This window comes from Thermothelomyces heterothallicus (assembly GCF_042370625.1).
Source record: "Thermothelomyces heterothallicus CBS 202.75 unplaced genomic scaffold P884_scaffold_7, whole genome shotgun sequence".
In the NCBI taxonomy this organism is placed as follows: domain Eukaryota; kingdom Fungi; phylum Ascomycota; class Sordariomycetes; order Sordariales; family Chaetomiaceae; genus Thermothelomyces; species Thermothelomyces heterothallicus.
The window spans coordinates 838,626-862,583 of NW_027192568.1; the positions used below are offsets into that span (position 1 = coordinate 838,626).

General features: G+C 58.1%; 6 protein-coding genes across 6 annotated transcripts; 3 read left to right on the forward strand and 3 right to left on the reverse strand.

Moving 5' to 3' along the window:
* Positions 1-65: 65 nt before the first annotated feature.
* P884DRAFT_240798 (TRAPP trafficking subunit Trs65-domain-containing protein) lies at positions 66-2,441 on the forward strand. The gene is made up of 2 exons (XM_069440192.1): positions 66-492; positions 555-2,441. Exons 1-2 carry the CDS (start codon positions 297-299, stop codon positions 2,258-2,260), a joined length of 1,902 nt encoding a protein of 633 aa, XP_069298896.1. The 5' UTR covers positions 66-296; the 3' UTR covers positions 2,261-2,441.
* Positions 2,442-2,714: 273 nt separating this feature from the next.
* P884DRAFT_240802 (DNA replication regulator SLD3-domain-containing protein) lies at positions 2,715-6,340 on the reverse strand. Its single transcript, XM_069440193.1, has 5 exons — positions 5,877-6,340; positions 5,020-5,799; positions 4,202-4,962; positions 3,603-4,144; positions 2,715-3,533 (listed from the first exon to the last, which is right to left on the reverse strand). Exons 1-5 carry the CDS (start codon positions 6,183-6,185, stop codon positions 2,755-2,757), a joined length of 3,171 nt encoding a protein of 1,056 aa, XP_069298897.1. The 5' UTR covers positions 6,186-6,340; the 3' UTR covers positions 2,715-2,754.
* A 1,318-nt stretch (positions 6,341-7,658) lies between these two features.
* P884DRAFT_196895 (uncharacterized protein) lies at positions 7,659-11,813 on the forward strand (the record flags this gene model as incomplete). Its single annotated transcript, XM_069438022.1, has 2 exons — positions 7,659-11,181; positions 11,260-11,813. 2 exons carry the CDS (start codon positions 7,659-7,661, stop codon positions 11,811-11,813), a joined length of 4,077 nt encoding a protein of 1,358 aa, XP_069298898.1.
* Positions 11,814-14,397: 2,584 nt separating this feature from the next.
* P884DRAFT_298670 (uncharacterized protein) lies at positions 14,398-16,539 on the reverse strand (the record flags this gene model as incomplete). Its single annotated transcript, XM_069444622.1, has 2 exons — positions 14,398-16,131; positions 16,213-16,539. 2 exons carry the CDS (start codon positions 16,537-16,539, stop codon positions 14,398-14,400), a joined length of 2,061 nt encoding a protein of 686 aa, XP_069298899.1.
* Positions 16,540-18,054: 1,515 nt separating this feature from the next.
* Positions 18,055-18,410, reverse strand: P884DRAFT_257964 (uncharacterized protein). Its single transcript, XM_069441200.1, has one exon. The coding sequence runs from the start codon at positions 18,350-18,352 to the stop codon at positions 18,155-18,157; it is 198 nt and encodes a 65-aa protein (XP_069298900.1). The 5' UTR covers positions 18,353-18,410; the 3' UTR covers positions 18,055-18,154.
* A 1,908-nt stretch (positions 18,411-20,318) lies between these two features.
* Positions 20,319-20,692, forward strand: P884DRAFT_120980 (uncharacterized protein). The gene has a single exon (XM_069437148.1). The coding sequence runs from the start codon at positions 20,404-20,406 to the stop codon at positions 20,590-20,592; it is 189 nt and encodes a 62-aa protein (XP_069298901.1). The 5' UTR covers positions 20,319-20,403; the 3' UTR covers positions 20,593-20,692.
* Positions 20,693-23,958: the final 3,266 nt, after the last annotated feature.

Consider the following 23,958-nt stretch of genomic DNA (forward strand, 5'->3'; position numbering starts at 1 on the left):
TTTGAAGTTCGTCCCTCCACTGCAGGTACTACATGTAATTCGTACTACATACATGTTGGCCCGGACCTGGTATCATCCGTTCATGTCGGTTGGACCAGCGTCAAGCTTCTCCCGGAAGAACAACAAGGTCGCTGGCGGTGTATTTTTGTATTTTTTTCCCCTTTGCCAGCTAACTCTGAGATGAAGCTGTAATCGGGGCAACCCTGGAAGCTGGGCACAAGCACGCACCCGCCCTTACTTACCCTCGCTATCCTTACCAACTTGGGGATTATTTTCCTGCGCAACCGCACCGAGCCATGGCGCTTCCGGACCCGAACGGCGCCCGCGCCGACGACACGCTCCCGGTGGCGGATGCGTTCCTCGAGCAGTCGTACCTCACCTACATCATTCCCTTTGCAACCAACTTCAGCCCCGAGGAGGCGCTCCAACATGCCGGCAACTCAATAGAGGGCGCCATCTCGAGCATCGAGCAACGCGACCAGCTCTTCTTTGGTACGAGGTTCGCATACTGCTCCTGCTCAACGTGCTGCCCGTTGCTCATGCGCAAACCGCAGACGAAGCCGTCGACGTGTACTTGATCCTCCGTGCGCCGTATGCCGATGAGCAGACCCTCCGCTCGCATCTGCGCCGCCTCGTCATCACCCTCGATGTCCACATCGTGAACGGCGCTCCCACCGACCGAGACGGCGCTGCCCCGCCGTCCGAGCTCATCTACAACGGCGCGGTCGAGGATGTCGAACAGGCGTTTGTGGTGACGGAGGAGCAAGGGCCCCAGCAAGGACAGAGCCAGAGGCGCGCATACGCCGTGTGGAAGCTTCCCGTCTTTCTAGGCCGCCCTCGGATGAGGCTCCAGCTGCCATCCGTGGTGTTCTCGGGAGTCGCAAGCCTCAGGATGAATCCCGAGCCGTCCGATCAGACTGGGCCGCCGAGGAATGGATACATGCAGAGCTGTGCGCCGTCGGGCATGAATCTCCTCGACTCGTTTGCCGACGACCCCTTCCTGGGTGGCATCCGACCTCGCCTGTCCGCCCAGAGGGTGACCAAAGTAGCGCCCCTGACAAAGGCGAAAGACTCCCTCCGCCGCATAGGCGGACTACAAGCCCTCAAGCTCAACATCTACCCCGTCCTCCACACCCGCGTCCGCTTCTCGCGGCCCAACACGTCCCCGCCGAGCGCGTCCATGATCGCCCTCCTCGAGATCGACTTCACCCCCTATTTCGACTGCGAGGCCACCCTGGACAAGCTCTCCCTGGGCGTCACAGGCGGCACCGTCGAGGATCTCAACACCCAGGACGGCATGAGGCTCCCGCTCAGCTGCGTCGCGCACGACCACCTCACCTTCCTCTACAAGCTGGCGCCCCGGCAGCGCGACACGGTCCGGAAGAACCTCGCCGCCGACCTGGCCATCACCATCGAGGTCGTCCTCCTCATCCGCCCCGACGGCGAGCCAGACCCCGCCTGCACGCCCCGCCTCGTCATGACGTGGACCACCGGCATCGACTTCACGCCCCCCGTCAACCCGGGCTTTGGCCAGCCCAAGACCGCGCCCATCCAGCGCGCCCACCGCCCCAGCCAGCTCTCCATCGGCGGCGCCGTCGACTCGCAGCCGCTCGTCTCGCCCTCCGTCATCCGCCCGGACGCCCTCCCCTCGCTCGAGGCGGCCGCGGCCCGGACGACGCTCGAGACCGCCCTGCCGGACTTCGGCGTCACCATGACCTTCGCCGGCCCGCCGGGGCCCGTCGCGCTCGGCCACGAGTTCGTCTGGTCCGTCTTCGTCGTCAACCGCGGCAAGCCCGAGACGGCGCTGCCCCCGCCGCCCTCGGCCCCGCCCTCCGTCCTGGCCGCCCACCACGCGGCCGCCACCGGCGTCCCGCGCAAGCTGATGCTCGTGCCCGTCCCCCGCCGCCGCCGCGCCGGCGGCGAGCTGCGCGTGGTCCGCCCGCCCTCCTCGACGGCGGCGGCGGGCTCGAAGCGCGACCCGCTCGTCGTCGCCGACGCGGTGCTGGACGAGACGGTCGTGCACGCCACGCAGCGGAACAGCGTCGTGGACGCGCCCGAGCTCGTGTGCCTGTCGGCCGACGTGCGGGTCGGGCCGCTGGCGCTCAACGCGTGCGCCGTCGCCGAGCTGCGGTTCCTCGCGCTCAAGGAAGGCGTGGTCGGCTTGGAGGCCGTACGGGTGGTCGATCTGGGGACCCAGGAACACGCCGACGTGCGGGACCTGCCTCTTGTTGTTGTCGAGAAGGTAAGGGAGGGAGGATAGAGGGTTGGTTTCAGGGACGTAGGTACCTGATATACAGGGGCACGGAAGGGCATAGAAAAAACACGAGAAATATATATGTGTGTGTGCGTGCGTGTACGTACCATGGGGATCATATGCACAAAGTGCATCTATCCCGTAATAGCAAATAGCAAGCTGAAATATTACTACCCTCTTAAATCCGATGTGTTTCCGCGTCCTTGCGCCATCGCCAGGCGAGGTGTTGTTGTGGTGCGAAAACATGGCATTTTAAAAGAACATACTCCCTATTTCTTGTCTAATGTTGTGACTCTACTGATATCTCTCACATTTGCTCCATGACGCCAGGTTATGCTATTTCCACCCCCACCAACACCTCTACACACACACATCATCCCGTCTTTTCCAATAACACCAGACGCCAACACAGTTCCTCGGGTATGACGGTCAACCCTTCCCCCCCCCCCTCCCCCCCCCCCTAGCATCTCAAGTCCAATGCGGAATGAAAATTATCCAAATCATAACAGGTCGTCAATGTCGTCCAGATCTGTCGTCTCCCACCCAAGCCGCTGGTAGATGCTCAAGCCTCCGTTCTCCTTCACCGCCGAGCCCTCTGAGCCGCCATCATCGCTCCCTCCGCCCTCGGACCTCGCCACTCCCTTCTTCTCTCGGGACCCCCAGTCTTTCACCCCAGCTGCGTCAGCAGCCCTATTGCCCCCGTCCCCAGCCACGCCAAGCGGGAGCCTCGATCTGATGGGCGTATCATCGACAACGTTCGATCTCTCCTTGCCCGAGCGCGGGGCAACCGGCGTCTCGAAGAGTGCACCCAGATTAGGGGAGGAGGGTATATCAAACCCGCCCGTGGGGGCCGGCAGGTGTCGAGACCGCGTCTGCTCCCGGCCGGACATCATGAAATCAGGAGCCGGGGGAGGTGGTTGAGGAGGAGCCGCTTTACGGGCCATGATGGGCGACGAAGGAGGGATGCCGGACTCGCCAGGCGTTTCTCGGGCGAGTCGGAGGCCAGTGGCGGGGATGGATGAGGACGAGGCTCTCGCCGGCGTCACCTGGACGCGGTCCGCCGTCGTCAAGCGGGTGCTGGTGGTTGCCGTCGGGAGCCTGTTGGCGAACTTGCGTGCGAGGGTCGACGCCGGAACGACCGAGGCGCTCGAGGGAGGGACATCGGCGACGGGGGATGGTTGCGACCGTGCCTTTTCGGGCGCGAGCGCGTCCTTGTACCGGTTGTTGGCCGGTGTGGCTTTTACCTGCACGCCAGAGGCGCGGCTTGGTTTTTTCATTTCTGCAAAGACATCCTGGTTCAGCATCCTTCCTGGCGTGACTAGGTAAATTTAAAATTGGTGAGACTTACTCTTGAGTTGGCCTGCCGACGCGCGCTTCTCGGCAGCCTCAACAAAGTCTTTGACGGCCAGTGCCCGGTTAGGCTTCTTAAGCGCCGAGATGGCATCTTTGAGCTCGGCCTCGACTTGGGCCTGCCTTTGTGCCTTTAGATCCGCCCGACCCAGGCTGGTGCTTCGAGAGAAGACGTTGGATGGCCGCTCCTTGAGTGAGCCGGATTGCGCCCTTGGAACCAGCCCCATGACTGATGACTCGCTTGCCTCGCGCTTCAAGCCCGGTATCACCGTCTGACTCGCGGACCGCAGCAGGGCAATGGCTGCGGCCGGACCCCTTGAGACGCTACGTCTGCTCCGCTCGACTGAAAGGGCGCGTTCGAGAGTCTTGTCCTTGTCCTTGTCCCGTTTCGAGGTCGTCGGCCGTTTGACCGGGGCGCCGGGCTTCGGCTTCACTGCCGAAGTTGGCGTGGCCGGTTTGGCTTTTGGAGGCGACTGAGCAACAGGGCCGCCTAGCTTGCGGTTGAGAGACTCGCATGGACCCGGAAGGCGGGCTGAGAAGCTGCCAACAACGTGTCAGCGATCGCTGGTGCATCGGCAAGGTTCCCTGATGACCTACAATGGCATGATGATATCCACACAAAAGTCCCTCAAGGGGTCCGAGTTCGCCCTGTCCCCTCGCACTTCTTGCTGACCCTCAGTCGGCACTTGCGATTCGGCCACAGCCTTGACCTCGTCTAGGGTGGTAGACTGCCAGATACAGAGGCGGTCCGCGTGCACATCAAGCAGCACTGGCAAGTTGTGTTTGTTTCGCTTTTTCGCGGATGGTTCCTGGCTTGCGTCCTGGGAGGCAATCTGCGACTCCGTTCCTGGTAGCTGGCACTCGGCGCCCTTGGCCAGTGCCACAGGCTCGAGGGCCAGGATTTCGAGGATTAGGATCATCTGTAGTTGTGTTTCCCTCCTCCGCAAGTAGGATATGTGATACTTGTGTTCAGTCGCGGTCAGCCTCTTGTCATCATCATGATCATCATCATCACCACCACCACCATCAGCCCTCGAAACGTGCTGAACTGAGCTCCACCATCGCCGGATATGGTCGATCTCTCCCGGATACAAGCCGTCCTTGCCCAGCTTCGGCTTTTTGTTCTTTCTCTTCTTGGGCTTCGAGGCGCCGGTTTCCGATTCCTGAACGGTGGTCTTCATCTTGGCCACGATCTCAGGAATCGTTTCTCGATACTTCTTGTCAATCGCAACGGTGGTCATGACAAGACTTTTCAGGAACTCTACCAAGTCGATCATGTTAAGGTTGGTTTCCCAATCGAGATTAAATGCAGCCCTGGCCCTGGAAAGAGGGCCTTTTGCGAAGTACGCCAACGAGCCCTGTTATGGTTAGCACGCCGAAGCAAACATGTGCGAGAAAAAAAAAGGAGTAAGCACCTTGGAATGGTATAATGCCTCTATATACTGAGCTCTGAGGTTTGAAAATATCTCCTCTGCATTCGGCTGAGCAAACGGGTCATCGACAGACTGGCTGGCGGGTCCGTTGACGGACTCGTTGGCGGGCTCCATAGCGGGTATCGCGGCGTCTCGTCCAGCGGGCGCGGCGGGTTCCGGCTCAGGGGGAACCTCAACCTGGGCCGGCGCCACATTCGCCGCTTCGCTACCATCTGCCCTCGATGCCGGCTGCTGCGGCTCGGTCGCCGTCACGGACGCCGTCACGGTGGCAGCCTGGCTTGGGGCTTCCTTCTCGGCGACCGAAACGGAGCGCTTTCGGACCAAGGACTGTATCTCTTCGATAGCCAGTCTCCTCCTCTTCGTCTCGTTATACATCGACGGTGTAGTCAGCGGGACGGCGGCGGTGTTGTCTTGCTTGACGGGTTTTCCGCTTCTTATCCGCTCCTTGCAAACGACCGTAGCGCTCTCGCTGAGCAACAGGATATCCACCCATGAGCCGAGCTTGCACAGCACATAGAGCCCGTTGCTCTCGCGCTCAATGGCGTAGACCATGCCGGTTATCTCTGAGCGAGCGAGGAGGATGTTGGAACCTAGGCGGCCCTCGAGGTCGAGAATCTTGATCTTTGACTCGAAGAGACGGCTCGCAGGCAAATCGCCGTGGGGCTGGGACAGATCGAGGGCCGAGAGGGGGAGGCTCTCGCGAGGAAGCAGCATCAGAGGATGCAGGATGCGCGGTTTCACCATGAGACTTGAGGGGTGCGGCTGGCGCGACACGGTGAAGCGTTAGTCCCCTCTGCTGTTCATCTAGACGGTATGTACTGGTTAAGATTCCGACGTGCCTTGAGAACGATTGGGCCCCTCAAGAGGTCCTCGGCACCGGCAGAGGAAGCCGTCCTCTTGCGCTTGCCGGAGCCTGGACTAGCCGAGCCTGAAGCAGGCGAACCATGGCAACTCGGGGGACGGGCGCGACTGAACTCCGACTCTGCATCGTGAGCGGAGGCGGGGATACCGGCGACCGTGGATGGCCTGGCTGATGCTCGGCTGGAAGGTCTGCTCGAAGGCCTGGTCTCAAATCTCGGGTGCGGGTGATTCTCGAGTCTGCTGCTTGCACGCGACGCGCTCCCGCTTTGTCCCACTAACGAGGACATGTCGAGAGGGAAACACGTTTGGGCCGTCAATTGTGCATCGCAGCGAATGTAGAGGCCGGCCCTGGGGTTCTGGGAAGTGCATATGGTTGCCAAGTCTTGGTTACAAGAATGTGGGCATGCCTCGAGACCGGGTAGTCCCCGGATTGTCCAAGGTTCTGTGGTCTGTGTGTGCGGGACAGGCGTCTTTTGCTCCACGCGTCGCGGGAGCGTTTGACGCGACGGTGCACTGGCCATCTCATCTACTTTACGCACATTGTGAAGCACGCGCCCCAAGTACGGATTAGTTACTCTCCGTATCGTTACTAGTGGTTTTAGCACGCTGCCTGTGCGATGGTAAGTAATACAAAGCAAGCAATCCAGGAATGAGCTACACCAATATGTATGTATGTAGCTGCAAGGCACCCAAGTCACATGGGTTAAATAATGATACGAGTTTCTCTGGGTCGTTTCGCGAATTGGCCATACTCTACGGATTACTCTATATAAGTTATTTCGCGTTGGAACAGACGTACGGAGTAATGCTTGGCTATCCGCAAACCACTAACTCTGTACTTCATACTTCTACGCTTAAGTGTAGAGGTTGTTCACTTGGACCTATCTGATGCTTGCATCATGTGGTGGGCATGTCTAAAACACGTGTGCATGCAGGCCTTTTCCGTGAGATGTGCCTTTCCTCCATTGATTTTGTTTATTAATAATAACAGTCAAGGAGCCCCACTGCGCTATCTAATGGCCGCATAGCGAGCTTGAACGCTCACCTTCTCACATTCTCGTCGTTTCGACGCTGAACCATCGCATTCAAGTAATTCGTACTTGGGAGTTTTTATTGGGAGATCGAGACGGAAAATTGGACGAGCACAGAATAACGTTACGGCCCCGCTCGAGGTGTGAGGAGAAACGGCCGGCACAGACAAATGCAGCACGATCATCCAATAGGAAGCGAGCTACCTGCATCCCATCCCATAATCATTTGTGGGATAGAGCTTACTGGCAAGCTCCGTCCTGAATCCATCACCCGTGACAAAGTTCGAAGTTGTTGTTCGCCACTGGCTTCGCTGCTCGGCACCGAGCCCCAGCTCCCAGTCCCTTCGAGTCGAAACAAGCGACAACATCGGACGACGATTGTCGGGGAGTCAATTGCAAGATTGCCACTGTCGTCCCCTCATCCTTCCGTCCCGATGCCGATGGCCAAGTTCCATCGACCAAGCGATAGATGTAGCTCGGTGTCCCGAAGCCGCGGGTGATTGTGCTCGCAGAGTTTCGGCAAGACATCACCAGTGCCCCCGGCCCCGGCCCCGAACCCGACCCCGACTCCGACCCCGACCCCGACCAGCCAACCGCGCAACGGTCTGACCGTTCGCAACTTCACACGCCGGCACCGCCTCTCAGGACGACTGTCTGTGCTTGCCGCCGTCGGCCCCGCATTCCAGTCTGTCGAACGGCGGCCGGCCCGCTTCCGTCTGTCATCGAGGAATGGCGAGCGATCCTTCTCCCCGCGCCGTGCGCTTCTCCCCGCCCGACGACGAGGGGCATCCCCGGCCGGACAAGTACAAGCCAACGTCCCGCCAGACGACGGTGATGCCCGACTCGGACAACCCGGCGAACGGCGACATTCACCTGGGCCCTCGCCTGGCCGAACAGCAGGATGAGCTAGGGACGCTCGGCCGCTTCGTCGACCCGGGCCAGATCTCGGCCGTGCAGCCGCACCCGCCCGGTGCCATAGCAAATGGCGCGGCATCCCGCCAGCGTCCTGCTGCCGACTCGGCCTCGTACTCCAACGGGACGACGCCCCGGCCGCAACGACCCACCGGTCCTGCCAGGACCCCTTCCAACACGTACCAACCCTACACGCAGCGGAGGCCGAACCAACCCGGGACCTCCTCGTTTACCAGCAGCGGCGGCCTTCATGTCAAGGACGCCCCGAGGCGGACGGTAGGGACCTCGACATTTCGCGCTCAAGAGCGAGAGTATGTGAGGAGACTGCGCCAGCAAGATTACAACAACGACTACTTCGACACATATGGCTCTGGAGAAGTATACGACTCGGACTCCGAGGGCGAGACGCCCTCGTCGGAGGGGCCGTTCGATAGCTACGACGACGCACACATCATGTTCGTCAACAACGAAGGGAGCCAGATCACCGAGGAGGACCTGAAGGATCCCCACAACCGCGAGAGATTGGAATGGCATGGAATGCTCGAGTCGGTGCTCACGGGCGACGTCGTGCGGCAGGAGAAGAAGCGCCTCATCGGATCGGCGGACGAGGACTTGGGCAAGAGCGCCCACAAAGCCGAGCTCTGGCTGGGCATCCGTGCCCGGGTTTGCGGGAGGCATCTGCCGGTCCAACGCAGGATGGTGGAGGAGGCCCGCGCCTCCCTGGACCGCGCCATAGACGAGGTCGTCAACTTCTCCATCGCCGGCGAGAGCGAGGCCGGGAAGCCCCCGATCGAGCAGGTCCGCGACACCATCGCCAAGATCGAGAGGATCGAGTCCCTCTTTCCGTCCAGCACGGCGCTGATCGCGGCCGTCAAGCCGGCCACCTACCAGGCATACCAGGAGACGTGCGATGCCGTCATCTCGTGGTACAACGTCAACGAGATGATCAACACGGAGCTGTCGATCCTCAAGAAATGGGTAGGCAACGACGATCTGGACTTCCAGCGGTCGCAGGAAAACTCGGGACGCCTGAATGACGAGACGTCCTTCCTGGACAGGCTGATGAAGGAAGAGGGCCTGAAGTCGCTGCACGACGATAAGCGCAGCGACGGAAAGAACCTCGGCAAGAAGAGCATGCTAGACAGCATCTCAATGGTCATCACCAAGGCCAAGGACACCTTGGTCGTGAACGCCGAGGCGTTCCAAAAACGTCATCTGCCTCCCTACATCGAGGAGCTGCTCACGCTGATCAGCTTCCCCTCCCGCCTCATCGAAGAGATCATCAAGGTGCGGCTGGCCTACGCCAAGAAGATGAAGGACTCGGCACAGCAAAGCCCCATGATGCAGGACCAGATGATCTCCCAGTTCCAGATCCTGCTGAAGCTGGCAATCAAGATCAAGTCCGAGTACATGGCCATCTCTCAGCCAGAACCCGGGTGGGACCTGCCACCGTGCATCGACGAAGACTTCGACCGCGTCATTCTGGACGCCCTCAAGTACTACTTCAAGATGCTGAACTGGAAGCTCAGCGGCAACAAGAATACTTTCAAGGAGGCGGAATTGCTGTTCCAGGAATGGGGCTTCGGGAACGAGATCGGAAGCCATCTGACGCATGGAGACGTCGAGGTGGCGGAACAGTTCAGCTCCCTCACCTACAAGGCCTTCAACCGGCTGAACCAGACGTTTGAGAAGGAGCTCCAGAGGCGGCCCAAAGAGAGCATCTCGGAGATGACGAAGCGGTACAAGCAGACGCTCGACTCGGTCCGCGTGCGGCAACGCATGCTGCAGAGATTCTCGAGGATGCTCAGCGACAATTACGAGAACGCGTGCGACTTCACTGTCGCTTTCGGCCCCGAAAAGCTGCAGGAGCTGTTCGACCGCCTGGTCGAGTCGGGCCATTTCCAGATCTGCACCGGGAGTCCCGAGCACGAGAACGTCGTCATCCTCGCCTCGCCTAGCCTCCACGGTCGCAGTCCCGACATCCAGCTCCTGATGGGCACTTTCGCCTACGAAACCATCACCGAGGACCCCACCGACCCCTACATCCTCATCATCCGAGCCGAAGAGCCGCCCGCCTGGTTCGGAGCGAAGCTCCACTTGCAGGTGCGGGACGAACCGCTGGACATCAAACTCGGACACATGAGGCTCATTGCCGGCGGCTCCCAGTCGCGCTTGGTAAACGCCAGGAAGGCGTTTCTCGATAACATAGACATGCACATCGACCTCATCGTCGAACAGAGGTCGAGCTTGCAGAAGGTGAACTTGCGGCTCATGGAGATCCGCAAGGTGGCCTTCAAGCTGTCAAACGCCTTCATGGACAGCGTGGAAACAATACGCCGGCAGACGCGCGGTCTGAACTGCCAGGAGCTGATCCAGACGTGTTTCATATTCGCCACCGAGTTCGGCCAGCGCTCGCTGCTGTACATGGACAACAACAGGCGGACGATGAACAACATGAAGCTCACCAAGCTTGCCCTCGACTGGGTGAGCTTCATCTGCGACGACTGCATCTCGTCGGACCGCAAGACTTTCCGGTGGACCGTGCAAGCGCTCGAGTTCGCCATGGGGATGACCAGGGGCAGGCATATCCTGGCCCTCGGCGACGACGAGTATGCCAAATTGCGATCCAAGGTCGCCGGCTGCATGGCGCTCCTGATCTCGCACTTTGATATCATGGGCGCCAGATCAAGCGTGGCTGCGCAGGCCGAGAAGCTCCGGACGGAGGCCCTCATGAACCAGCTCAGACGTCTCAACAAGGGGCAGACCGCGGATGATGCGACGGCCGCCAAGTTTGTCGAGGAGCACCGGCTGATGGAGCTGGCCAAGATCGACGAACACAGGAGGCAGATCTTGCTCGAGCGGTCTGCCATGGGCCGCGTGCTCGAGATATCGAACGAGGTAGATCGGTCGCTGGCCTGGCTGTCGTCTACGGCCACCAACTTCACCATGAGGTGGCAGCAAGGCCACTTCGTCGGCGGTGGTACGTTCGGCAACGTCTACGCCGCCATGAACCTCGACACGGGCCAGCTGATGGCCGTGAAGGAGATCCGCCTCCAGGACCCCAAGCTGATCCCCAACATCGCGGGTCAGATCAGGGACGAGATGCGCGTCCTGGAGACGGTCGACCATCCCAACGTCGTATCGTACTATGGTATCGAGGTCCATCGAGACCGCGTGTACATGTTCATGGAGTTCTGTTCGGGCGGCTCGCTCGCCAACCTGCTGGAGCACGGCCGAATCGAGGATGAGCAGGTCATCATGGTCTATGCGCTGCAGCTGCTCGAGGGCCTGGCCTACTTGCACGAGCTGAAGATTGCTCATCGCGATATCAAACCAGAGAGTAAGTCCACCGTTTGCCCCGCGGGGCGGCGCCAGAATGGTGGAGTCCGGGCATGCTAACATTGGGGGTCCGATTTAGACATCCTCCTGGATCACAACGGCATCATCAAGTACGTCGATTTCGGCGCGGCCAAGCTCATCGCCCGGCAGGGCCGCACGCTGGTGCAAGACGTGACCAGCACCAAGCCCAACAAGTCGATGACAGGCACGCCCATGTATATGTCTCCCGAGGTCATCAAGGGCGAGAACCCGGGCCACTTTGGCGCGGTCGATATCTGGTCGCTGGGCTGCGTCATCCTCGAGATGGCGACGGGCCGGCGACCGTGGGCCAACCTCGACAACGAGTGGGCCATCATGTACAACATTGCGCAGGGCAACCCGCCGCAGCTGCCCTCGCCTGACCAGCTCAGCCCGCAGGGTATCGACTTCCTCGGGCGCTGCTTTATTCGGGACTCCAAGAAGCGTGACACGGCCGTCGAACTGCTCCAGCACGAGTGGATCATGACGATTAGGAACCGCGTCGTCGAGCCCGCCACGCCAAGCAGCGATGCCAGCGGGTCGCAGCAGAACACGCCGAGCACGGCGACTTCGTCCATGAGGGCTACCTTTGCTGGGGAAGAAGGGCCCCGCTAAGTACTGGATGTTTTTTTTTTTCTTCTTCTTTTTTCCCTTATTTCATTTTCCATCGATTTCTCTGTTGGTGTCGGGCTAGATGGGAAAGTGCAGGACGAGGTATTTATGGCGGTCGACATGGTCTTGGTTTCGGCTTGACCTCGTAGGGAAAGAAGAATATCACAGCACCTAATTACGTTCCTTATACGGTTATCACTGGCATATGGGCGTTCCAACTCTCCACTACGCGCGGCCCGGGTGCTTTCGAAAATGTATAAAACTAAAACTACGTCTGTCTGACTACCAATATAGTAGGACTGTTAGAAAACGATACCCCGAAGACTTTACCCCGTCTCGCGCGTGGCAATGCCTGCTTCCTCGTATCTGCTCATTTTCTTCGTTTCTGGGTGGTCGCTCAAGCCAAGCCCTAAGTCCTTCCGTGATGTACAAACTACATCCGTGAGACTGACTTGAAATATTCTGGTCACGTTCTTGACTGGGTTTATCGAAGACGTCTAGCATAGTATGCAAGGCACCTACCTAGTTGTGCGTGCATGTTTGCAATCAGGAAAAACAGAAATCACTTTCATTTTTTTCGAATCTAATCGTGAGACTAACCGGCTACTTTCGACTAGTTAATCAGAATGCATTAGGAGGAAAAAAAAAAGAGGCTTCTTCATCCAAGAATAATATGACTGACCTCATTAAATTATCTCTGTAAATGATGTACGTTATCATGCAGTCATGTATGGAATGCATGAGGGTTCTTTGGCAACCTTTAGAGCTCCTCCCTCCGTTACTTTTACCCGGTTCCGGACCTGATCCCGATCCCGGCTCCCGGACGGCGTCGTCTTTGCACCGTGGCCCACAGCGGCGCAAATCGGGGAGGGGGGAGACATGGATGGGAACGGAACTGGCTGGGAAGATGAAACGCAGTACGCAGTGCCTGGACGGAGCGGGACGAGCCGATGCTGAAGCAACCCTACCCGCCGATCACTGTCGAAAAGTCGGCCGTCGACGACACGCGCGGCCGCACACCCCACACCCACTACTCCGTACTCACCCAACCACAACCAGTTCCTGTTCTTTCTCAGGGTCAGTTGCTGAGAGAGCCTCGAGCGGGGTGTCCGATCCTTCGATCTACACTACACACTCCACTAGTGTACTGTGTAGTTAATCCGTACAGACCTCCTATGGAATGTTTCGGACCAGCCACGGATCGCCGTCAGATGCACCAATGCGCGCCGGGCCCGGGCGACAGGCAGACGCCGAGATGATCGCCATGCCATATTCCGTTTCTGTATGTATGCACATACACTACTCCGTAGTTACTTACGATAGTCTGTTTCGACACCTGGGTAAGAATACGCGGCATGGGCATTGCCCGAGCCTCCTGGTCTGTCACTTCCCAAGTAAAACGGCACGCTCGGACATCGTGATAACTAACTCCGATCATATTTTTCATTCCTCCCTTCTTTCTCTGTTCCTCACTTTCCCTTCCTCTCAGCCCACCTGTTCTTCTCGGTTGCTTGGATTCAACATTCAAGCACGAGGACCGGACTCGGAGCCAGGAGCCGCAGGTGATAAACACAGTTGAACATGATGCGCTCTGTCCGAGCGACCGCCGGCAGTTAATTTCGCCGGCAGGGCACTCACAACTGCGGCCTTTTCGGCCGACTTCGCTACCTCGTCATTGATGAACGCCCAAGCGGTTACCCCTTCCTCAACACCAACATAGGAGGAAAACGGAAAGAAGGCTTCAAGAAAACAAAAGGGAAATTACAAACGTCAGGTGAGAGGGGTTGGGAAGGAAGGATCGGAGGCGCGAGCCCATGTGTACTTCGGTCTATTGCATTCACTACTAGCATAGTGTCCTAAGGCGCCTCCTACTCCCTTCCTTCCTCGCGCGGTTGCTTCCTATCCCTCGCAGAAAAAAAAAAAAAAAAAAAAGGGGGGGGGGTTATACCAGAAAATGTATAAGAAAAAAAATTGGATCGTTGCGCAGTACACCGAAGTGGTAAAAAGCCCCCAAGTCCCCTTTTCGCTCCTCCCACCCGAACCACAAAAGAAACCCCCCTCAAATGCCCTCTTTTGCGCCCGTGAATCATAACTATACAACAAGAAAAATGAACAGGACAAAAGGAGGAAGAAATAACAGTTCCGGTCCCCGCCTTGCGCTAGAGATTGTGTCCGTTTACTGATGCACGTTTCCACCAAACAGTGGCCACATATATATAGAGGCCCCGGAAACCAGAAAGTTGCCTCCCAAATTCTCCAAAACAAGGTGGGTAAAAAAAAAACCAGCAATGACTAGGATCGAGCAAGGATGAATATACAACATGCAAGGAAGTCCCTTCTTTGTCTTGGATACATGGCCGATGAACGTTTTTTTGTTTCGTATTCGGTGGATCTTGAGTGTCTTGAGGCCCCGATGAAGGGGCGAGGAGGTACGGGAAGAGAGAAAGAAGGAGAAGAGCAAAAGATAAAAATCGAACTGGCATATATGGTACATGGCAGCGCCTTGTCCACGAGGCCTCCGTAGTCGGCCAGATATCTTGACCAAGGTTCGGTTCGCGGACTCGAAAAACTGCAGTGGGGTCCTCTCTCATGGCTTGTCCATGTTGAAGTCTTGAGGAGTGACATTTTGGGCGAACTGGAACTGCTTTGACCGCGGGGGAACGACGGGCGATGACCGGGCCGACGACTCGGCCGGGTACGGCTCCGGGAACTGATAGTCGGCCGCCTGTCCCAAACCGGCGGCGAAGAAGCCAGCGTAGGGGGGCCCCATCGCCGGCGGGAGCGAGGGCGTTACCGGCTGGCTGGCAATGTAGCCCGGGGGTTGGGCCGCCATCGAGAACTCGAGTTCGGATCCGCCGTGGCTGCAGAGGCTCGGCGTCGGCAGTGGCTCGTCCTGCGGCGCGTAGACCCAGGACTGACCCCCCGACGGTGCCGAGAAGCAGCCCTCCGGAATGCCGATCTGCAGGCCGGGCGTCCCCGGCTGAGACCTGACGGAGCGGTCGGCGCTGTCGTAGAGGGGGACGTTGCCGCTGCTGCTGCTGCTGCCGACGGTCGACAGGATGCCAAATGGGTAGCCCTGGTTATCGTCCGGGACCTGATGGGTGCCCAACCCGCACTCCCCCATTGTCGAGCAGAGGAAGCCCTCGGTCGTCGTGGTCGTCTCGGCCGTCACCGCGGGCACGGAGTGGCCGAGCGGCGCCATGACCGGAGCGTGGTTCTCCTTGAGGCTCTGGAGGAGCACTTCCCTGTTGCGATCCGTGGCGAAGGGCGAGCGCGGACCGCCGCTCCCGACGAACGTCTTCTGCACGCGCCCGTAGAGGCTCCCGGTCGCCGAGGAGATGCGTCTCATGGGGCTCACCGTGTCCGCCCGCCTGGGCACTTCGACGCCCGTCTTGGGTCCCGGCCCGCACCGCAGCGAAGACAGCCCGAGCGGTGCCGGCCGCCTGCTCTTCCTTCGGCCGGCGATGTCGGCAGGGGGAGGTGGTGATTTGAAACGCAAGTCGGGCACGGCCGAGGGCGACGAGCCGGGCAGCGAGGCGGGCGAGACGACCTCGGATTGCGCCAGACTCTCGACCGAGACGTGGTGTCTCAAGAGCGGGGTGCCGGCGTCCATCGGCGCGCCCGGCACCGCCATCTCGGAGGGGAACTGCGAGGTCGGAGGCACCGAGAAGTAGTCGTGCTCGGCAAACGGGCTGAACACGCCCGCGTCGCCGATGCTCATACCGTGGTGGTGGGTGGGGAGCACGTCGAAGGCCGGGCGCTGAGCTAGATCTTCCGGGGCGCCTGTGTCTGCTGGCCGGTAAGGAAAAGCGGTTGGTTGATGGAGTCCGCGTCGGTCGCGTGTCCCGAAACTGGCCATCGAGCCCTGCGCTTCTGTGGCTGCCAGGCTTTGCGCTTGGGAAGCAGACGCCGGCTCGTGAGGGTCATTGGCAGAAGCGCCGCTGTCGGACCGCGCCGGGCTCTCGCATTCGGGAGCAGCAGCCGGCGACGGTTGAGCAGTCATGTCGAGAGGCCCCGGCTCGGGCTTGACGTGATCGTCATGGTCACCATGGTCGCCATGGCTCATGTTATCGCCTTGCCCAAGTGCGCCAGTGGACGGGCGGCCGGGCTCGTTTTGGTTCTGACCCTGATGCTGACTAGGGCTGCTGCTGCCGCCGCCGCCGCCGCCGTGGGACGACGATTCATCAGCAGCTTTGCCATCCTGGTCCCGGTCGCTGGCCGACTTGGCCTCCGCAGCCGCCCGTTCCCTCGCCTGCTGCGCCTCGAACTCGGCCGTCTTCCTGATCTGCTTCTCCTTGGCCCGGCGGTTCTGAAACCAGTTCTAGCGACAAGAGTGTCAGCAAGTTGTACGCGGTTGGATCTGTCAGATGTCTTCCTCTCTCTCTCTCTCAGTGAGACGTACGTTTATCCTGGGCACCTCGACCCCCATCTTCTCGGCGAGTTCCCGCTTGGTGCTGCTGTTCGGCTTCTGATTCTTCGCAAATTCGCGTTCCAGCAGCTCTACCTCGTCCTTTGCCAACCTCGGCTTGGGTTCCGCAGGCTTGGCGAGGTGAACGCCGGCATGGCCCACCAACGCCGCCGCGCGGTGCTGTTGTTGGTAGTAGGCCATCAGTGGGTTCCAGTATGGGTACTGCATGGCTTGCGGATGCGCCTGTTGGTGGCCGGCAAGGGGCTGCACGGGCAGGTCAGGATGGCGCCGCTGGTAAGGGTCGAGGTAGTCCATATCCATCGTAACGGTAGCCGGTGCTGGAGCAGCCCGGTCGGAGGGCACTCTCTCTTGGTCGTCCACGCCGGCGCAATTCGCGAACGGGGAACGCTGCTGGGAAGATATACCACGCTCCTTTCGAAATAGACAGACGACGGGGAGAGAAGCCTCTTCGAGTCGGAAACGTTCGTGTATTCTTTAGCCGGCGTGCCTCCGCAAGAGTGACTGAGAGAGTGACAGAGAGAGTGACAGAGAGAGAGAGAGAGAGAGAGAGGTAGAGGGATTGGCGGGACGAAGAGACTGCAACGGGCCAACGTTTTCGACCGCGGGCGAGGCAGAAACACGGATACCGACGGACTGGTCTTACTACGCTAGGTACTAGGTAGTTATGGCGACAGCAAGCCGAGAGATGTTGTGGGTCTGATCTGTCGAGATAAGTGTACTTCCCGGCCGAGCAAGGAAGCCTGAAGGATAGGATGGGCCACCGGGAATTGGACTGATTTATCAGTGAGTGAGTGACGGACGACCCCAGAAGAGTCGATTAATTGTACGACCGTACTTGGTTAGCTACTCGGTAGGTAGGTGGTCGAGAGCCTCTGGAAAAAAAGAGCGAGCCGTTCGAAGGACGGTGGGTGGTAGGTAGTATGGGCGCGGAGGGCGAGATGCAGACGAGAGCAGACAAGGCTCCTTTCCGTCTCCAGCTGTTTCGCCTGCAGCCTCTCTCTTTGAGTCTCAGATCACGGCGAGAGAGTACGAGGCAAGGGGGTGGGCGGGTGTGGGTGGGTGGGTGAGTGGGGGGGGGGTGAAGAGGAGAAGACCGTTGTGCAGAACAAGGGGGGCTTCTCTGCATCTCTTCAGGCGCTGTACCCCATCTCGCTGCGCTGTCTGCACAACTCACGTCTTTCCCAGGGGCAGGGTGCGATCCATCGCTACCGCGGACACGGCGTCTCGCCGAGGCAAGGGGAGTAACCGGTGGAGTGTTCTCACGATGCAGACGGGTGGGTGAGCGATCCTCGACTAGGGTCATCAGGTGCCAAGCGCAGGGGTCGGAGGCGGCGAGAAAGGGGGAGGAGAGCTCGGGTACCTCCGGGTACTCTGCGCCGTGCATCGTGGGCTCATCGAGGTTGCACTAGTGTATGTAACTATATGTACACACAGAGGTACCCGCCGCCAAGTTTGTCAGGTATTACAGTGCACAAGACATGCATGGATGCGGGCATGTACGGAGTACCGTACCCTGAAAACCCAACAGGGAACCCGTACATACCTCAGCTGAGCAGAGCTCCTGGGCCTCCCACTCTCTCGGAGCCATCGGTGACCTAGCGCCGGCAGCTGCTTTACACTAGCTCTCTACACTACTCCAGCAGTGTAGCGCAGGGTAATGAGCTCTTTGTCGAGGGCGGATTCCTCGGTAACGTGCACGCTGTGCTTCGTCTACACTCGAATGTAGATACCCGCGCCTACACTGCATCAATCGTGTGGTGGAGAGTTGTTAACACTCGTCTGATCAAGTAGCTGAGAGGCAAAATTGAGCACCAACCCAAGTATCGTATGAATGTGCATTGCGGCGCCAGGGTGGCATTCGCAGCTCGAGTCGAGAGCAGTCGTTGTGTCCGTCTCTCGTCAGTTGCTATTCAAATCATCCGAGTCGCTCTGGGGCGGAAACCTCGCCGAGCCTGAATGGGATGCCGCATCCGCGTCCGGTGTGCCGAGCTCCCCGCCTTGACATCGGACGAGGTGCACAGACGGGAGATGATGCAGCGGGCCTGCATGGGCACAAAATCCAGCAGCGGAACCCAGTGCCACCGTTCCGACGCGGTGAAGGACAACACAACATGCAAAGCGAATGCGGCGCGACCCAATTGTGGGCGGTAGTGAGTGAGCAAGCACGGATTACTCGCCCACAGCGGGGTACGGTACGTACTAGGTACAGTGTGCTCGCTTGGTCTTCGCGTCGCCGTTGGGGCGACCAAATCTTCTCGACTCTCAGTTCTTAGCGTGACGCGCCTGGTTCCCTGTTGCGCCTCACTGAGGGCGAGGTGTGTTTGGGGGATCTAATAGGGAGGTCTCGTCCGACACCGGGAGAGGCGCGCGCTGGGTCCAGATCCGCTAGAATGGAGCCTGGGTCGACAGGCAGCTGAGGTGAGGCTGATAACCTGAAGCAGGGCAGCCCATGGAGAAACCGAAACGGCACCAGAGACGTAGCGAAGAAAAACCTGCGACAGCCGAGAGGGCAACAGCCGACATTGGTCTGTTTCGAGTCGACATTAGGCCCAGGCTAACAATCCATCCGCTTGCGGATTGTCTCCGCAGAGTTTCCGCTTCCCAGTGTGTACGGATGTACATACATACCGCAGTACTTGGTAGTGCCGTCGGTATGTGGGCGATGAAGAACCCGAAAATCACGAACTCAAGGTTGATAGTTACTGGTTCTAAGATGGCGCCTTCCTTCTTTCATTCCTTCTTGCCTTCATTCCTTCCTTCCTTTCCTCCTTCCTTCCCTTTCGTTAATATCACTCGCCCGCTCCTTACCTCGCTGACCTCGCGACCCGACGTTACGCAGGCAGGATATACTTACGGGATGCGACTCAAACGCCAAAGCCTTGTCGAATCCGTGAGCGACGACATCAACGGCTCGATGAAGAGTAGGAGTCTCCTCGTGCAGGAACTCGGGAATCCCGCCGCAACCGTCCGGCAGGACGGAGACAAGCAGCCTCGAGTCAGTGGAAGAAAACCCCTGTCAATTTCACTCGCGGTTCTTCCAGCCTCCTTCCTGGTGCCGAAACACATCGTGGGGTCTCCCCCAGCGGACTGACGAGTCTGGATGTGTTTTGCTTGTGGCCCTTGTCACCTCTCGCCCGACTGGCGGACGCGGTGGTCTCCCAGTTCTCCCGGTGGGGCACTCTCGCTTACCAGGGCACCTGATTCGCACCGCCCTTTCAAAGGTCTGGATTCGCTGCTCTGGCAGTTCGCGTTCATCGTGAGAGGCGTCCCTAGCACCGAACAGAACCTTCACACATCATAGTTACCTCCCGCGAGCACTGCGCGCGGATCAACCCCTTTTTCTTTTCTTTTTTTTCTTCTTTTTTCCTCGCTACATTGAGCTCGTGAAGAAGCAGAGCAAACAACTGGAGTTCAGGCACACGCATCAAATTACTCGGTCCCGCTGGCCTCGCCGACAGCACTAGCGCTCAGCGCGCGAGACAGTTGCGAAAGTTTATTCTGTCTCTGTTGTCTCTGTTGCGGAGTTAACTATGTGGCAGGGCTCTGCAGTTACGCGGGACTCGGGACATATTAAGAATGATCACGAGACACGGGCGACTGGATGACCGCATGTCCGGCGTTGCTATTTATAGAGTGCCCAGACCTGCTACATGGTGTACTTTACACGCATGTATGTATGTATGTATGTATCTACATACATACAGTACATACAGACATACTCGGTGCAGGGTTTGCAGCATCCAAATGCCAGGGTTGTAATCCGTACTGTACACGAGTGTACCGGTAAAAGTTCTGCAAGGCTAGAGCTCTGGCTGCGATCTTGGCTCACTGTGCGCATTGAGGCTGTCTCTGTCACCTTGCTGGTCAGGTTAGGTGCGGAACTTTTCTTGGGATTGGAGAATAGTGAACGTCTCGCCCTCCTGCTGTCGCCACGGACCAATACCGCTAAAGGGCGGCCTCGGTGTTTGGCAATGGCTACTCCGTACCGCAGTTGAGAGCGGGCTTTGGGAAGTCGGATGGGGGCCGACAAGGTCCCCCAATCACCTTCAGAGAAACACCAAATCGCAGTGTTTTCCTTCGTCCGTCGGAAGTCGACAACGGCCAACGACGGACCTCGCCCCTGGAGAAAGAAGAACAAATTCGTCGATATGTGAGAGGACGGGCATGTGGGCCAGCCTTTTACCCTTCCGTACAGACGACACTAACAGCCGAGATCCAGCCCGCGGATCTTCGCAACGCCGCTCATCAACAGCGGTCGATCATGCCGATCCTCCAACCTTAAGTGATTACTTGTCAAGGTACTATTACTCTACTTCCGTAGTGGCCCTCTTATTAATAGCCAGTGCTGGATGATTGCCGCCGGCCGTTCTTGCAACAGGCCAGAACGCAAGCTATTCAGTTGCGCTCGCACGAGGCGGTCTTCTCTCGGCCTCAAGTCTCACGCTTATCTACTTTGAATGCCACAGCAACCCAAATACCATACAATAAAAGGATACCACGCTCTCTTCACCAGCCGCATTGTTTAGTTATAATGCGTCCCTTCGCCGCGAGCGATGAAGCTGCTACGAGAATTGCCGGGACCTGTCAACGAGTCCCCAGAGGTCTCGAATCCGAGGGCTGAAAGCCGCCTTGAGTTTCCGTTCGCACTTGGTGGCGTCAGGCGCCTTGCCCATTCGTTATTGGATAGCGTAGTGTACTCTGCACACGACGGCGCCGGCCAGCTCAGCTCTGAATCATGCCCGCCTGCCTACAACGCGCTTTATCCAAGTCCTACTGGACACTGACAAGAGAAGCGCATTATATGTAACGTACGTTCACATGGGCGGCGCATCCGCACGACAAGACACCGCACAGAGGTCCTCACCAGCCAGACATATTTTGCATCTCGAGAAATGGGACAGGGTCTGCGACATCGAGACATCCAACAGCAGCCTCTTGGCGAGTGCGGACAGTCCTTACCCCGCACCGACCGGCGCACGAGCGGCTAGCCCTTTTCTGAGCTGTGGTTCTTCGTCTTGGGTCATGGTCGGTTAGTGGGCGGCGAGCCGTGGGCTGACGAGCGTACGGAGTGCACGACAGCCAAGTCCCGGGGGGTCGACCGGAGGCGATACACTTGCACCAGTGTAGTTTGTTGTAGCCTCCGGGGTGTGTATGTGTGTGTGCTGTTAAGTGTACGTCCGTACTCCGTACTGTCACCGATCTCTTGCTGCCCGTTCAACCTCGTGGTGGAACCGCGATCTTGATTGTTTCCTTGCGATCCCGGACCTTGTCGACCCATCAGTCAACCAATGCTTGGTGTGGTGGGACGCGCTCCAGACTCTGTGGCAAATCCCATCCTCGTGGGACAGGGGAGGAGATTGCGGTCCCGTTCTGGTCCCGCCGGCCACGTGTTGGCCGACGGGCACCTAACGGGTGGCTCCCCCTGTCAAGCGGGCCCTTGATTGCCAACTTGCAGCGCCATGTTGCCGTCTGCTGCGGACAAAGTAGCGGCAGCTTGGGTGCAGCTCTGGGAGGTATGTAATCCGTAATCCGTACATAGTAGTTACCTCTGGGGGTAACTACTTTCCTAGTGTAACCGGGTCCAATTCCTCTCCCGAGTGCCAACATCCCTGCAGCGGGCTGAGCAATACTTGCAAGCCCCAAATGAGAAGGAAAAGATGCGAGATGTAGGCTTGGACCCCCCCGGCGAATGGGACCGTCATAGAACGTTTGGCTATTCTTCGCTGCAAAATCTGCGCTCCTGATGCCACGCTACGCTACAGCTAGGGCGTAGTGTGAAAAGCGTGCGTCGAATTCCGAGGTACGGGTGTAACTTATGTGGGTTATGTATGTACCCAGGTAGGGCCACAAAATGTAGGCCCACAGTTTTCGGAGAGGTCCTACTCGTAGACTTGGGGACGTGGTCGGGATGGGAAAGGTGCGTGCCATGCCACGGGGGAGCGCAATCAAACATGTTCATTTCGGCATGGCTTTTGGATTGTGAGCCTCATCAGCTGCTTCTAGGGCACCATCTTTCTTTCGTCTTCCCATTATTTTCATTCACGAAGAAAAGGGAAACTTCACGTCAAATCCGGTCTGCATCCAATCCCCACTGGGAGGAGTAGAGCAGTCAGGGGTTAAGGGTGGCTGAGAGATGGGCTGCGGAAGAGTGTATGGAAACGCAGCATTGCGCCGTTACACTGTCAAGAACGGAATACTGCGGGATGCAGCCTCGGAGCTTTTTTTCTCTTTACGCGCCAATAACTAACTAGTTATCTCGCTAGGGACGTTCTCTTCCGCTTGATCGCCTGCTTACTCTGTAGTACGCTGTACTGTACATAGTTACAGCACACCGGTACATACCTACCTTACCTACATACCCTACGCTGCTCGCTAGGGTATGTGCCTCCTTACATACCTTAGATGCACCAGATGACCTTTCGGGCTGGAACCGTGATTGCTCGCATCGAACCGCACGACAAGACAGGAGGCGAGAAAGTCGGGGAGATTTCCAAGTGGGCATCAAGTGGGCAAGCTGAACCCTGTCGAGGAGAGCCGGGCAAAGTGAGCGCAGGTTTGGGTGACACGGCCGCTCCACCAGCCGCAGCTGCGTCTGTTTTCTTTTTTTTCATTCGCGGGGAGAGAAGAGTGCGAACCTGCAGGAACGGGATGTCTTCCAGCCTGTCCTGGCGTTACGCAAACCGCCGACCAAAGTTCTCTATGGATACACGAAATGCCTGCAAGCGTTCGTCAATCCCTTTTTTTTCTCCCCCTCTCTCTAGAAAGGGACATGCAGTGTAACTTTCAGGCCAGCTAGCTATCCACCGTTGCCTGGCCTCACGGGACCTCCTTCGAAAAAAAAAAAGAAAGAAAGAAAAAAACTGAAATGAGTGCGATCTCGCAGCGTTCGTTCTCGGGTTGAGGTGCCGGGGTCGCCCTGCACTCGGCAGCTTCCTACCATAGTAATCTCACTCATGAACACCGGAGGATGTTTGTGTGTATAATCTTTGTATTCATGTAATTGCGTATATATGTATGTATGTAAGTCTGTATGTATTATTACGCAGTACATGATCACCGACAACAACTGTGCCATTCCATATTTCTGTCCATGCACTGCGGGAGGCAACCGTTACAATAGGATGCTTGTCCCATATATGGCCACAATGTGACCCGAGCATCTCGGATGCAATAAGAAATTGGAGTTTTTTTTTTTTTTTTTTTTTTTTTTTTTTTTTTTTTTTGCAGTTGGAAGATGTACAAGATGGATGCATGGACTGTCCTATTGTGTACGTACTTTGTATGTAAGGTAGGTACATACGGATTGCTGCATTCCGTAACTAGGTATCTGTACGCAATACGCAATACATACTAGTACCTAGGCAAACATGCAAAAGGTCGAGGCGATTTTCTCTCAGCTAGAAAGAGGGCCTACCACTCGCTCAGTCTGGCACACAACACAAAATGCGAAACCGAGCAGAGAGAGCGCGACTGGGGTACACTACTCCGTACGAAGTACTCTCTTTGCCTTTTCTTCTTCTGTTTCTACTGTGTACATCCGTAGACCACACTACCTTAAACGCCACAACAATCAGCCGAGTCGGACCAGCCCGCCTCGCCCCGCATACGTTAGCGCCAGCTCTGGCCAGCCCCAGCCCCAGCCCAAGCACCCCAACGCACCACCAAGCCTCCTCGCCTGCCCCATTCCCCCCCCCCCCCTTTTTTTTTTTCTTTTTCTCA

Coding starts and splice junctions, on each gene's coding strand:
- P884DRAFT_240798 (XM_069440192.1), top strand. CDS start 297: ATGGCGCTTCCGGACCCGAACGGCGCCCGCGCCGACGACACGCTCCCG. Junction 493..554: donor ACGCGACCAGCTCTTCTTTG/GTACGAGGTTCG, acceptor CGCAAACCGCAG/ACGAAGCCGTCGACGTGTAC.
- P884DRAFT_240802 (XM_069440193.1), bottom strand. CDS start 6,185: ATGTCCTCGTTAGTGGGACAAAGCGGGAGCGCGTCGCGTGCAAGCAGC. Junction 4,963..5,019: donor AGGCATTATACCATTCCAAG/GTGCTTACTCCT, acceptor TAACCATAACAG/GGCTCGTTGGCGTACTTCGC. Junction 3,534..3,602: donor GTCGGCAGGCCAACTCAAGA/GTAAGTCTCACC, acceptor ATGTCTTTGCAG/AAATGAAAAAACCAAGCCGC.
- P884DRAFT_257964 (XM_069441200.1), bottom strand. CDS start 18,352: ATGTTGTGTTGTCCTTCACCGCGTCGGAACGGTGGCACTGGGTTCCGC.
- P884DRAFT_120980 (XM_069437148.1), top strand. CDS start 20,404: ATGTGGGCCAGCCTTTTACCCTTCCGTACAGACGACACTAACAGCCGA.